The 13190-nt window shown below is 39.2% G+C and overlaps 2 protein-coding genes across 3 annotated transcripts; one reads left to right on the forward strand and one right to left on the reverse strand.

The window, feature by feature from the left end:
* Window positions 1-7713: 7713 nt before the first annotated feature.
* On the reverse strand, window positions 7714-10709 carry LOC118752339 (actin-related protein 1-like). Of its 2 annotated transcripts, none has more exons than XM_036487212.1 (6): window positions 10336-10508; window positions 9055-9119; window positions 8823-8997; window positions 8613-8764; window positions 8246-8555; window positions 7714-8188 (listed from the first exon to the last, which is right to left on the reverse strand). In XM_036487212.1, the coding sequence occupies exons 1-6, from the start codon at window positions 10357-10359 to the stop codon at window positions 7799-7801; spliced, it is 1116 nt and encodes a 371-aa protein (XP_036343105.1). In that variant the 5' UTR covers window positions 10360-10508; the 3' UTR covers window positions 7714-7798. The 2 variants fall into 2 exon arrangements, with proteins under 2 accessions (XP_036343105.1, XP_036343104.1); XM_036487211.1 differs by lacking the exon at window positions 10336-10508 and adding an exon at window positions 10554-10709 and having other exon boundaries at window positions 7717-8188.
* On the forward strand, window positions 9678-10208 carry LOC118752340. Its single transcript, XM_036487213.1, has one exon. It carries the CDS (start codon window positions 9761-9763, stop codon window positions 10169-10171), a length of 411 nt encoding a protein of 136 aa, XP_036343106.1. The 5' UTR covers window positions 9678-9760; the 3' UTR covers window positions 10172-10208.
* Window positions 10710-13190: the final 2481 nt, after the last annotated feature.

Consider the following 13190-nt stretch of genomic DNA (forward strand, 5'->3'; position numbering starts at 1 on the left):
CATGTTCGCTCAGTTTTTTAAATCCAATTATTCCACTAACTCCCAAGCAAACTTTGACTATCCTTTTAAACTAAGTCCAATTAACTCAATACATAACCCTATAATATCTCCCGATGATGTTTTAGTTTACCTGAAGTCCTTAAAGCAGTCTTTTAGTTATGGTCCTGACCAGATCCCCACTTGTTTTCTTAGAAATTGTGCTGATTATCTCTATGAGCCGTTAACAGCTTTATTTAATTTGTCTCTTAAAGAGGGCGTTTTTCCAACTGTTTGGAAGGAATCGTTCATAACCCCTTACATAAAAGCGGTAGCAGGTCTTCAGTGGAGAACTACCGGGGCATAGCTAAGCTTTCTGCAATTCCTAAATTATTTGAAGCAATTATAACAAATCGGTTGACGCATTCTATCACTTCAAGCATTTCATACAGTCAACATGGATTTTGCAAGGGCAAATCAACTTCTACAAATTTACTTGAATTAACATCCTATATCTCAAAAGCATTTAGTGAGAGCAAAACTGTTGATGTTATATATACTGATTTCAGTAAAGCATTTGACAAAGTGTGCCACTCGTTGCTCATCTATAAACTTGATCTTCTTGGTCTTCCACCTAATTTTCTACGTTGGATCTCTTCATACCTCTATGATAGATCGCAAAGGGTATTGTTTAAAAATACTATCTCTGACGTCATTGATGTTACTTCAGGAGTCCCTCAGGGTAGCCACCTAGGCCCGATTCTGTTCTTGCTTTTTATAAACGATATTTCTACAGATATAAAATTCTCCAAAATTTTAATGTATGCAGATGATGTAAAACTTTATAAATCGTACGTTTCAATTGAAGAAAGGTCTTTGCTACAATCAGACTTAAACAGCATGGCTTACTGGTGTAAAGTAAATCTTATGCCTCTAAATCTTAAGAAATGTAAAGTAATGTGCTTCTCGCGAAGAGCTGTTCTGCCAGTTTCTTATATAATAGGTAACCATAACCTGGAACAGGTATACAATTTTGTGGACCTTGGTATCACAATGGATCCTAAGCTTAATTTTAATCTTCACATTAATGTGACAGTCAACAAGGCTAAAGGTGTACTTGCATTTGTGAAACGATGGTCAAAAGAATTTAGTGACCCTTATATCACTAAAACCCTGTTTACAACATTAGTTAGGCCGATTCTGGAATACGGCTCGGTGGTTTGGAATCCAAGGTATCAAATTTACTCAGACAAGATATAATCAATTCAAAAACAATTCCTACTTTTTGCTTTAAGAAATTTCCGATGGGATTCTCAATATAGTCTTCCACCTTATACGAGTCGCTTAAAACTTATTAACCTTCCTACACTTGCCAGTCGCAGGGAAATGCTTGGTATAATTTTTATGGTTAAATTACTGACAGGCTCAATTTCAAGTCCGTCTCTTCTGGCTGATGTAAGCTTTAATGTTCCCTCACGCGTATCAAGACACTTTTGTCCCATATTTCTGAAAGCTTGTAAAACCAATTTTGAATTGCACGACCCACTCCGTTGCTTATGCCAGGATTTTAACTCTCATTCCAGCACGTTTGATATATCAGATCCGCTTTTCAGCATTAAGAAAGCGATACTCTCCTCTCTCAATAAGTGAATTATTGACATAAATACATAAAATCAGCTGATGAATTTAGTTCTGTAGCTGAACAGTTTTAGATCTCGACACTTAACAAACCCCTGCCTATCGTGACTCGGCACACAAAAAAAATTTAAAATATTGGTTCCGTACGTCATGCGGACTGCGCCCCTCGTGCGGATGGGCGGGAATGGAGGGTAAAAACCGTTGGGATATTATTATTATTGCAATTTGTGAGCAGTGTTGCCAGAACTTTTTGGACGAACCGGCTAAATTGGCAAATAAAACCGGCTAAAAACAATTTCACATGTTTTATTTACATAAATCACGAGTAAAAAGACTTTTCTTGGAGAGAAGTTACAAATTCGAGCCGGAAAAAATTTTGCCAGCAAGAATTTGCAATTAGGAAAAACATATGATTGTGGCACATGGTTGAATTTTTTGTCGACGATAATTTGAATAAACAAGTTCGTTAAATTTAAAAATTTACATACTGGAGCGATTTGAAAATGAAAAATGTAAGTTAATACTTGTTTACTTAATTTAGTTAATTTCAATAATTTGAAAGGTATTCGGCAAAAAAAAACTGTATTCTTAATCGGAATGCAATCTCAACCAGAGTCGATATAGTAACCCGTCAAAGAAATTGAAACGTATGTTGAAAAAAGTCGGACTGACAAGATATATACACGTAGATCCTGTTTTTTGCCCCTCTAAAAGAATTTTAAAAATTCTATGCAAATTTCTTTTGTTTGAAATGCAACCGTGGACACTAGCTCGCAAAAAAACTTGCAAATTTGCGTTCGTACAGAAAATTGCAAGTTTCTCTACATGAGAGAGAATTTGGGAGCATTTTTTCTATCTGATATTTTGAGTGATAATTCTCGCTGGATTTTCGACGAACAAACCTATTGTCTTCCCTACAAGGCCTTTTCAGACAGACCGATTCTCAATACACTCAAATAGAAACCAATACACACAAAAACCGCTGTAACAATTTCCCTTCAATTTTAAGGCAGTAAAACAACGACCTTAAGTTAACATCAACCGAGGCCATATGTTGACAAAGGATGCAAAATCACAGTTACACAAAAGAACTGGTCAGATTTTTCAGAAATCCCTTCAATTCTGATGTAAAATATGATGCCACAAGACTGCAGATCTCCCATTTAGATGACCGGTCATATGACCGGCAGATGTCTCGTAGGATTCCCAGAGAGTTTTGCTTTACATATAAATTTGTGCTCTTTTATTTTAATTTTGATTCACTTCAGTGTTGGTTCCTTTAATTCAAGTTGGCATTCAGTTTTTGGAATTTAAATAAACTCTTAGCAAAAAAGTTTGTTTAAAAAAATACGTATGTGTACATAATGCTTGAAAATATCAATTTTTCCCTTACCTTAAACCTTTGGGAGTGGGCAAAAATGATGTTTTGTAATTTAGGCAGAATTGCCTATCTGGGAACACAATATCTACATGTAATATTTATTCTGTTTGTTGGCACTATATCCAAACACAAACGCATCTTAAGTGTCTTAACAGTGAAACAATTTATTATTTTCTAAGTTTGCGAATAAAACTTCACACTTAAAATTAAGACATTTATAACAAACAATTTATGAAGAAAATCCCTTCTTCGTTTAAAATAAAAATAAGCGAAATCGGCCCAATTTCATACAACCCTGCCTGACATGAAAATTTTCTCCACGATAAGGCTAGTGGCCATCTCTAACAGATTTTGGGTAGCTTAGTCAAAAATGAAAACATATGTATATACATATTTGAAATTTAAGAAAACAAGGCAAATAGCAAAATCGGCTAAAAACGGCTAATTTTTTTTCTGCAAAACGGTTAACAAATCGGCTGCCGGCTAAATCGAAATTTCTTCGGCTGTTTGCTAACGCAACCGGCTAAATTTAGCCGGAAAACGGGTTGCTTAATGAACCTCTGGACTTCGTCCGTCAGTTCATATAGATGCCTCCTGACGTGCATCGGCGAGGGCTTCTCTGCAAGCAGCTGTCTATTTGGGTGGCCACATATGTGGCTCCCAACAAGAAACTGCTTGCAGAGCATCGTGTTGTGCTCCCTAATTGGGAGCATTTTCGCCTCGTCGTGGAGGTGGTGTTCTGGTGGCTCAGGAGGCATCCAGTCGCTGTCCTAAGTGCTGTAAGTAAGAGACAATCGAGACTCCCTCTGGTGGTTAAGGGAGCTTTGAAATGTAAAAGTTAAACAGTAGTGGGGAAAGGACACCACCCTGTGGAACTCCTGTTTTATTTTCCTAAGTTTGCTCGATTTGTCTCTAAACATTACCGACGAGTGTCGACCACTTAGATAATTTTCCGACCACCGTTTGAGCCTCTGTGGGAGAGAGGAAGCCTCTATATCTTCTAGTAGCGTGGAATGGCTGAGTGTCAAAAGCCTTTGACAGGCCCAACGCTACTAGAATCGTTCTCTCACAGGGACGTTTACGGTTAAGACCACGAGTTATCCGAGTGTTTATGACGTTAAGTGCTGTTGTTGTACTGTGCACTTTACGGAAACCATGCTGATGCTTCGCTGGGTCAAGTGGTTTGTGAAATACGGGAGTAGCAAGGCCTCTAGTGTCTTCGCTACCGGGGAAAGGAGTGTTATCGGACGATAAGAATCTCCTATGTTGGCGGGTTTACCCGGTTTGAGAAGTGGGACCACTCTCCCCACCTTCCAGATGTCTGGGATGATGAGAGTGGTCATGGACAAATTGAGGACCTCCGTTAGGTACGCTACCCCCGCAGGACCCAAGTTTTTCAGCATCAGCATACATATTCCATTGGGACCCACGGATTTGGAGGCTTTCGCCTTCCCGATGGCCACCTGAACTTCAGCGCAAGTGAAAGCAAGGGGGGGGGGCACAGGTTGTTGGCAGTTTGTGCAGCCTTCTGGTCACTCGACGCTTGGCTTTGTCCACCGGAGGATGCAGTATGAACTGCCGGCTAAAATAGCTCGCGCATCGCTCCGGGTCCAACGAAGCATGGCCGCCGAAAGAAATTTCGACTCTGTCGTCGTGCTTCGTCGGATTGGACAGTAACCTCACGGTTGACCAAAGCTTACTAGTTGCCGAATCTCCGCGTTGAGATCCCTGATACGGCGATCTCCGGGATCGGCCTGACGAAGGCTGTCACGCTCATCGGCTAGAACAGCCGCTTCAGTAGGGAAATTTGGGCGTGGGTCGGTGATGCATCCTGCCGGTACGAAGCGTGCTGCAGCAGCGGTGACAGCCCTGCGGAACTTACGTTCACCAAGGTGGACGTCGGTTGGTGTGGGGAGGGCAGCGAAGGTGTTTTCAGTAAATTCCGCGAAGCCTTTCCAATCTGCTTTTGAAAAGTTGATATATGTTCGGTGCTCCGCGGAAACAAAGTCGGTTGGTTTATCGATCGAGATGACTATGGGCAGGATGTCTGATGCCAAAGTCAGCATAGGTCGCCATGATATGCTGTTTATCAGACCAGCGCTGACTATTGTTATGTCTGGCGAGCTGCAGCAGCTGCCCATAATCCTGGTGGGTGCGTCGTCGTTCATTGTGCAGAATGTCGAATCGTCTATCTGCTCAGCCAAGTCAGTTCTCCTACGATCGTTTGATAGGCTTGAGTACCAAAGGTCGTGGTGCGCATTAAAGTCGCCTACTACCATACGGTTTTCACCTCTGAGGAGCGCACCTATGTCAGGGTGATATCCTACCGGGCAGCAGGTGACAGGGGGTATATAAGCGTTAAATATTTCGAGGTCAACATCGCCTGACCGGATAGCAATACCCTGACATTCTAGGGTGGTATCCCTGCGGTCGATAACTGCTTCGATGAGACGATACTGCACGGTGTGGTGCGTAATGAACGCTAAGCCTCCACCATTATCCCGCTCGCGATCTCGACGGTGCACGTTGTACCCGGCACAATTCAACAGTGTTGAATTGCTGTGCAACTTCGTCCCTTGCGTCGCAGCTGTCAAAATGCCATGCCTTCCCATGAAGACGGTTATCTCCTCGATCTTGCTCTGTAGCCCGTTACAGTTAAATTGAAGGAGCTTCATGTGGTTCGGGAGACGCGTGTAGATGCGGGATGTGAGGGATGTGTGTGGTCGTGCCGCAAATGGCAGTGTGCGCTGCTGAGGTGTTTGCCGCCCTGTGGTGGTGGCGGGAGGCGTCGCAGTTGAGGTCTGCGATCGAGCAGCGCAGCACGGGCCCTCGAAGTTCCTCGTCCAATCTCGCGTGGTGCGCAGACCTGAGCATGCCCTAAAGTGGCACCAGCCAAGGCAGGTGTTGCATTTGACTGATGTCAAAATACGGAATATCCTGGTCTGACATACCGTGCAGATTGTAGGAGGAACCAGAAGTTGTTGGCGGCGGCGTGTGGGTGGTGGTGTGGTTGTGTGTTCTGTGGTCTGTAGCCGTTGTGGTGTGGTTGTGTGTTCTGTGGTCTGTAGCCGTTGTGGTGTGGTCTATTGTGTTATGTTGTTGTGCTGCGGTGTTTGTGTGGGACTGCTCAGGTGGACTGGGGTTAGCCGTGGAGGCTGCTCGGTTATAGCAACAGGGGGCCACAAAAGACGTGGTCAACTGCCGATGTGTCCGTAGTCCTGAGCAGACTCTGAGGTGACTCCACTCGGAGTAACATTCGACAGCCTGCTCTCCTTCTCTGCGCACTCAACCGCTATTGTCAATAAAGTACAGAGCCGCAACAAGGTCCTCAAGTCGCTAGCCGGCAGTACTTGTGGCAAAGACAAAGAAACGTTGCTGGCAACATATAAGGCAATAGGCCGGCCGGTCCCTGTGGACAAACCCCACAGAAGCTGCACGCTTCCTAGGGTTGCCGTTAGTGGAACTTGACGACAACGACTGAGATACCAACCGTCCTGGGCGGGGTTGTTGTAGCCGCTACAACAACAACAACAACAGAGGTGGAGTTGTGGTGTAGTCGCCTCTGGCATACACAGCAGGTGTAGGTTTCTGGCCCTGGGTTTGACTCGATGCCAGCCCTAAGTAGGAGAAAACGTAGCGAATGTAGCCCTATGGACGAACAACTTCTGAGATACTTCGCCGACCTAAACGGGGTTAGATCGCCGAAACAACAGCCCTTGGTCGGGTAAAACCCGAGTCATTCCGATACGTAGAACCGGCTGTCGTGGGAATGCGTTGAGTGTACACCACCGGTTTCAGCAAAAAAAAAATTGAAAGTTAGCCAAATCTCACTGTTAAAAAGTAACTCTTTCATAGCAATGCGTTAATAAAGTAACTTCGTTATTTTTTGATGTATGGCTGTACAAATTGGCGGATGCAGAACTTTACTTAAGTTGTTAAAAAGAATGAAATTTATATAAAGTAGGTTTGCTTTTTAAAAAATTAAGTGTTAGATACGTTCTATATAACATATTATCCTTACATTGCTTCGCTTCCTTATTTTGCATGAATAGAAAATATTTTAGTCAAACAATTAATGTCAGAAACAAAAATAAAAAATTCAATCTAGTACGGAAAATTCGTTTTTGCTCCGATTTTTGCAGCAATTAGTCCTGAATCGAGTTTTGGAGGTCTGGACACTGTTCTTTACATTTGTATTGTTTTATAAATCTCAAACCACAGTGTGGATAGCAATAGTTGGTGATGTGGTTAAGTTCGATTTGAGATGGTTAACTTTTTGGTGGGGACATGGTATTAAAAAATATATATTCACTATATTATTAGAAAATCTCACTTCATAATGTTATTTAAATCTATTTCTGAATGGGCATTAAGAGTTTTAAGAGGGCGTAACAACATAAAAACCCTGCAACCCAAAGGAGTATCTTATTTCTGCAACAAGATTTACGAATCTTCAAAGAAACTTATATGAAGTGGTTGACACGAACTCGTAAAGAAATTTCTTTACGAAAAATAAAGAAAATTCCGAAAAAAATATTGCAAGAAATTCTTCACATAGCAGCATTATTATCTTTGCTTTACCGTTTTTCTTCTGAAATTTCGAAAAGCGAAGTTTGCACAGTTTATTTTATTTTAGAAAATTAGGCAAAAAATCGGATGAGATCTTTACGAATTCTTTAAAATTTCTCTACAATTCAGAATACTTTGAAAAAATGGTTTGCAGGAAAGCTTAGACGCAGTGAAGCTAATTTATCAATACAATCAAATTTGTGAAACCAAAATCCAGTTTCCAGGTGTTTGCATTTAAGTGGCAAAAAAAAACAAAAAACAAAAAAACAGGTGAATCAGCTGTTTATCAAATTCTGGGCACCAAATGTGGTTTTTGCGTCTCCGTACTTTGGGACATGTCCGGTTCAGATTGTACAGGAATGAACCTATTATTTTTGCATAACTTACTCTAATTTTTAAATCCTTTGCCGAGTGTTTTCTTAACTCCGACAGCAGACGGTCGCCAAAACCCTTAAATAATGTAGAGCCACCAGATAATACGATATTTTGATACAACATTTTTCTGAGATCCATATCTGACTTCTCGATTGCATACATAAGCACATTGTGTATGCCCTCACACTCTTCCCCCAGCAAATCTGGTCGAAATAGCACTTCAGGTGCTCTAAATCTTGCCTGACCAATCTGATGAAAAATTCTTGTTTTAGGTTTTATTCACCATTATAACAAAATATACTCCACCTCTAAAGTTTTGCCATCCGGTAAGATATAAGCGACCTTTTCAGTCTCCCCGCTTTCTTCTTTCTGGGGATTAGTTGCCAAATAACACAGCATTTCTTTAATGGAACGTACAATTTCGAACTCCGCTGTTGATCGGAAGTTAAATCCTTCTTTTCGTATAAGAGTTTTAAGGTAGCGAGTTACATCTCTGCCTGCGATATCAACACGCATAATACTATGTGGCATCGCGAATCCTTCATATATAGGCACTGCGTGAGTAACGCCATCACCGGAATCGAGCACTACTCCTGTGACACGACCTGTAGCATAACTTCAAGCAAAACATTTCAAAATGTGTGATAAGGAATTTATACTAAAAATAACTTACAGACTGAGGACAGCTTGCATTGATACAAAAAGTGCGGGTACGTTTATTCCTTCAAAGAAAAATTCAGCGGCCTTTTCTCGATTTTTTCTGGGATTCAGCGGGGCTTCTGTTAATAAAACTGGATGATCTTCTGTAAATGTTGCTAATTGTTCCTGTTTGAAAGCGCTCAAATAATAAAAGAATATTTAATTAGACATTGAGATAACATACTTTACTATATATATAGCTCCAAATCCGTTCCATGTCATTCCAGTCAGTAACAATGCCATGTTCCATGGGGTAGCGTATACTCAGCAGACCGCGATGCTCTTCTGCTTTGGGGCCGACAAAAATGTCACCCTCGAGTGCCCCAGCCATTACCCGAACGTGTTTAGGGCGTCCGATGCTGAAAAAAATTATTTGTACCCATAAAACATTTTCGTAAATTTCCCACTTTACTTACTAGTTAGGAAATCGGCACTTGGGAATGTGCTCACCTGCAAAACCAGCTTTTATGACACCAGAACCCTGAGTAAAAAATTACAATTATAAGTTTAAAATTTCAACAACTTTGCCGACAGATAATACCATTAAATTATCAAAATTTCAATTTTGTGGGAAAACGCAATCAAAGTTTGATCAATTCATACAGTTGGTATGCCAAAATACAGATAGAAATCCACATATCATCGCCATTTTTGGGAAAGTTAGTCATCTGTTAGGTGGAACATACACTTGTGATCAGCTTATTAAGCCAGCAATATTTTGATAAATTTTGGCTATTTTGCTTTCGTTTATTTAATGTTTATTATTTTTCCATAAAAGTCTAGCTCATTATATAACAAACACCATATAAATCCAGATTTCAAACTTTGTTGGCTTAATTAGCTGATCACAAGTGTACTTATTCTACCTATCAAGCTTATTAACAGCCCAAATCTGTATCGGTGACAAAACTTTTGTAACTAAAAGTGGAAATTTTTCATATATTTTTCCGTAACAAAACTGTAACAAAAAATGTTCACTGATACAGGATAAAAACATTTATCAAGGCTGTTATTGTACAATTAAATCTCCAAAAACGTAAATTTTTAGTTACATCTCTATATAATTAAACGAGCGATATGTAAATTAAATTTCTCTTTAACTTTTTTATAGGAATTACAAATATGAAATTGGTTTTAACGCCTGAAGTAGATATGTTGACCGTGTCAAAAAGCTCTATAAACCAGAGAAAACTCATCTTGAACTTTGCGCCCAGAATTGGTTTGACAATGGTAAACTATACTAAGTTGGAAAACATCGATTTTTTTTACCTAGAATGCCAAAATTTTCGAGACTATAATCGTGATCCATACGACAAACTCTCAAAACCTGAGGTATTTAAGAAGCACTATGGGAAATGTGAACGAAAGCAAATTGATAGAAACTCTATTTTATTAAGTTTGCCGGTTACATCGGTTCAAGAGAAACAGCCAGTAGTGTATCCTATAAAATATGGAGGCGACTTACATTTAGAAGAAAAAATTCGGTTGGGTGGACAATATGACCCCAAATCTTGCATAAAATATAAACGTTGACACTGTAGCCAAATAAAATATATTTGAATGCCTATATACGAACCGCTCGTATGTACATTTTTCTTAAGAAAAGCATATAACCAATGATTAAAACTTGTTTGCAACTTTGAATACGGCTTAAATTCTATCAAAGGTATACTGAAAAGTATGTAAAGGTTAGTCACCGCTTTGTTTGTACGCGGCTCCATTATTCAATTGAATCATGGTTCCTCCTATTTTCCAATTGTTGAAATTCAAGAGAAAGAAAGGGTGGAAGGCGAGCAACTTCATTATTGTATGTACATATGTAGATACATTAGTTCAAAAAGCGAGTGATGTCACCGCATGCCGGACGCCCCCATTTTTCAACAAGCTCGATATGTTAAATAAACGCCACACTTACATTGTCAATGACAACCGGCTGATTGACTACCAAAGGCTCCATTTTATGAAATTGGTTTAAATTAATAAATTCACCGCCGGAATTAAGGAGTTTAGAAATCCCAATTTTTTCCCCTAATTTTATGTTCAGTATAAAGTTAGGAATGAAATGATACGAGTAAATAGAAGTAAAAAATCGATACTTTTCGATCGATACCAAGTAATTTTGGCATCAATACTTCTGAGCCAAGGTATCGAAAAACAACTCGTAACGAAACTCTATACTAATAGGCTGTTTTTGCTTACGCGTAAAAGCACATTTAGCGCATTTAGCTCTAAATGCTACTCTAAATGTACATTTATCCATACAAAATTCGTCACCTAAATGCAACTAAATGCAACTACATTTTTGCATTAAGAATCTAAATGCTAAAAGCAACCCTGTGATCTTCCAAAATTTCCACGATTCGAACATGGTTTAAAGAGAAAAAGTGGCAACATTGCTTTTTCGAGTATACAGTTGCTAGCTGCGTTTCAGTGATCGCCGATCGAGATTTCTTTTATTTTGCATTACATATTTGGATAAAGAAAAGTTAAGCAAATTCAACATCGATTTGATACTGATAGAAATCTGGATCAATTTGTGATCAACTCTGTTTGGTTTGTTTCCTAATTAAGTGAGGAAATTTTAATTGAATGCACCGACAAATAAATATATACACAAACAAATGTTCGTTTATGGTTAAAACAATTCAAGTTTTTGTATTGAATTTTTGGTTTAAAATTTATTTTTTCCTTTTCAGTAGGGTTTTTGCACATTATCTTCTGCGTGAGAATTGATCGTAATATATACGCATCTAAATAAGAGACTGGAACACGGCTGTTTGTCAAAAGGATACGATTTCGAACTCGCGTAAATGTACATTTGCTAAATGCTATAGCATGAACGCTCTTCGAAAACATATGTTCGAAAGTGCTAAATGTTGCATTTTAAATGCAGCAAAAACGCTGCATAACAGTGGCTACACACGACGAACATATCCGCGCACATGCACGGCTTGCGGGTCATGTTCGTCGTTTGTAGGGCGGTTTGCGAGCATGCTCGCCAAAAATCAAAAAAATTTGATTTTCAGCGAGCATGCTCGTCGTTTGTAGCGTGGTTTGCGAGCATCGCATTGGAAACAAAAACAACAACCTCATTTTGTGTTGATCGGCGGATAAATGCATCCAAGCCATGTGCGTCAATTGAACTTTTGATAAATGAGGCTAAATTACTATAAGTATATGTATGTACATACATATAGTAAAATATAAATAAATTTAAGTAACAAATACACAAAAAAAGCTAACTTAAAGGCATTGCAATTGTATTGTACATATGAGCCGCTCGCCGTCTGTGGCAAACGACAGCGAGCATGTTGGCGCACATGTGCGCGCATATGTTTGTCGTGTGTAGCCAGTTTAAAGCAAATTTTGCCTCGGCAATTTTTCGTCCATTGTTGTTCCGAATATGAAGCGCATTGTTCTTTATGGCTGTTTAATTGCCAAACCAACAAATGCGACAAAGTCGATATAGTGCCAAGAATACACGTTGATCCCCTTTCAGACACGTCAAGTCTGGCTTTCAAGTCTGCTCGTTCGGTGGAGAAGGAGGGTGGAAGAGAGGGGAAGAGTACAGACACCTCCGTACCGTCAATTCGTTCCAAGTTTTCTTGTCTCTTTTGATCTTTTAGTTGCTTCCCATTTAAAGAATCAAGGATTTGAATTCAATTAAAGTTGACGCGTGTGGAAGCAAATAGAAACACAAAAGAGATTGCGAAAAAAAATTGCTTTCAAGACTTGACGTGTCTGAAAGGGGACTTACAATTGACTCACCAAAGTCGATGTAATGCAACGTCTACACGGCCCAACTGCTCGAGTGGAAGTATGTTCAGTACAGACGTTCCACCGCGAAATTAAGCTCACTGGGCAACTTTACGGGTTTGAAGCGCGTTAGCATGTGAACCTCTTGAGCAAAATGCAAGAAATACATACGCAGAAAAGACTAGCGGAAAATACAAAAGTAGTGGGAGTCTGCTATTTAAGAATATAATCAAAGAAGGCAAAGAGCAGGGTAGAAAGAGTTGATTAAAAAATTCTTGGTAAAAATTAAAATATTCCAGAAAATTTAAACTATATCTTTGCATTTAGTCTGGAGAAAAGTAGATGTCAAATAGAAAAATTACTCCAATTCCCGCTATCTAGATACTACAAAATCTTAAATTTTTAAAAGCTTAAGAATTTCAATTAGTAAAATTTTAGCCGTATCATTTTCTTTCTGTATTCTTCACACTTCCAATTGTATGTGGAGTTCTATCAAGTGAAGTAATAAGGAGACATTTTTACAACTATCGTTTTTAAATTTTTGGCTTATAATTTTTAAAAGCCTATATTCGTGGGAAGTATAACAAAATAAGGCTTTTTTTAATGAATATTTTATGAGCAAATTTTTTTCTTAAACGAGATTAACTTTCTTTTAATTTTTCCCCATGCATTGTCTGTGTCAAATACCATTCATTATTAAACATATAGTTTGGTTTTTAAGATTCCCAGATAATGGTTAACTTGACATAAAATAAAGAAAAAATTATTTATTTGGTTCATAAGTCCCCTTTCAGAC

This window comes from Rhagoletis pomonella, unplaced genomic scaffold, assembly GCF_013731165.1.
Source record: "Rhagoletis pomonella isolate Grant_MI unplaced genomic scaffold, Rhpom_1.0 Rhpom_scaffold_01406, whole genome shotgun sequence".
NCBI classification, from domain to species: domain Eukaryota; kingdom Metazoa; phylum Arthropoda; class Insecta; order Diptera; family Tephritidae; genus Rhagoletis; species Rhagoletis pomonella.

Bases quoted from the DNA above. Each gene is read 5' to 3' on its own strand.
- LOC118752340 (XM_036487213.1), top strand. From the start codon at position 9,761: ATGAAATTGGTTTTAACGCCTGAAGTAGATATGTTGACCGTGTCAAAA.
- LOC118752339 (XM_036487211.1), bottom strand. From the start codon at position 10,595: ATGGAGCCTTTGGTAGTCAATCAGCCGGTTGTCATTGACAAT. The intron at 9,120-10,553 runs GTAAGTGTGGCG...TTTTTTACTCAG, and splicing joins AGCCGGTTGTCATTGACAAT to GGTTCTGGTGTCATAAAAGC. The intron at 8,765-8,822 runs GTATGTTATCTC...GCTTTCAAACAG, and splicing joins GGAGCTATATATATAGTAAA to GAACAATTAGCAACATTTAC.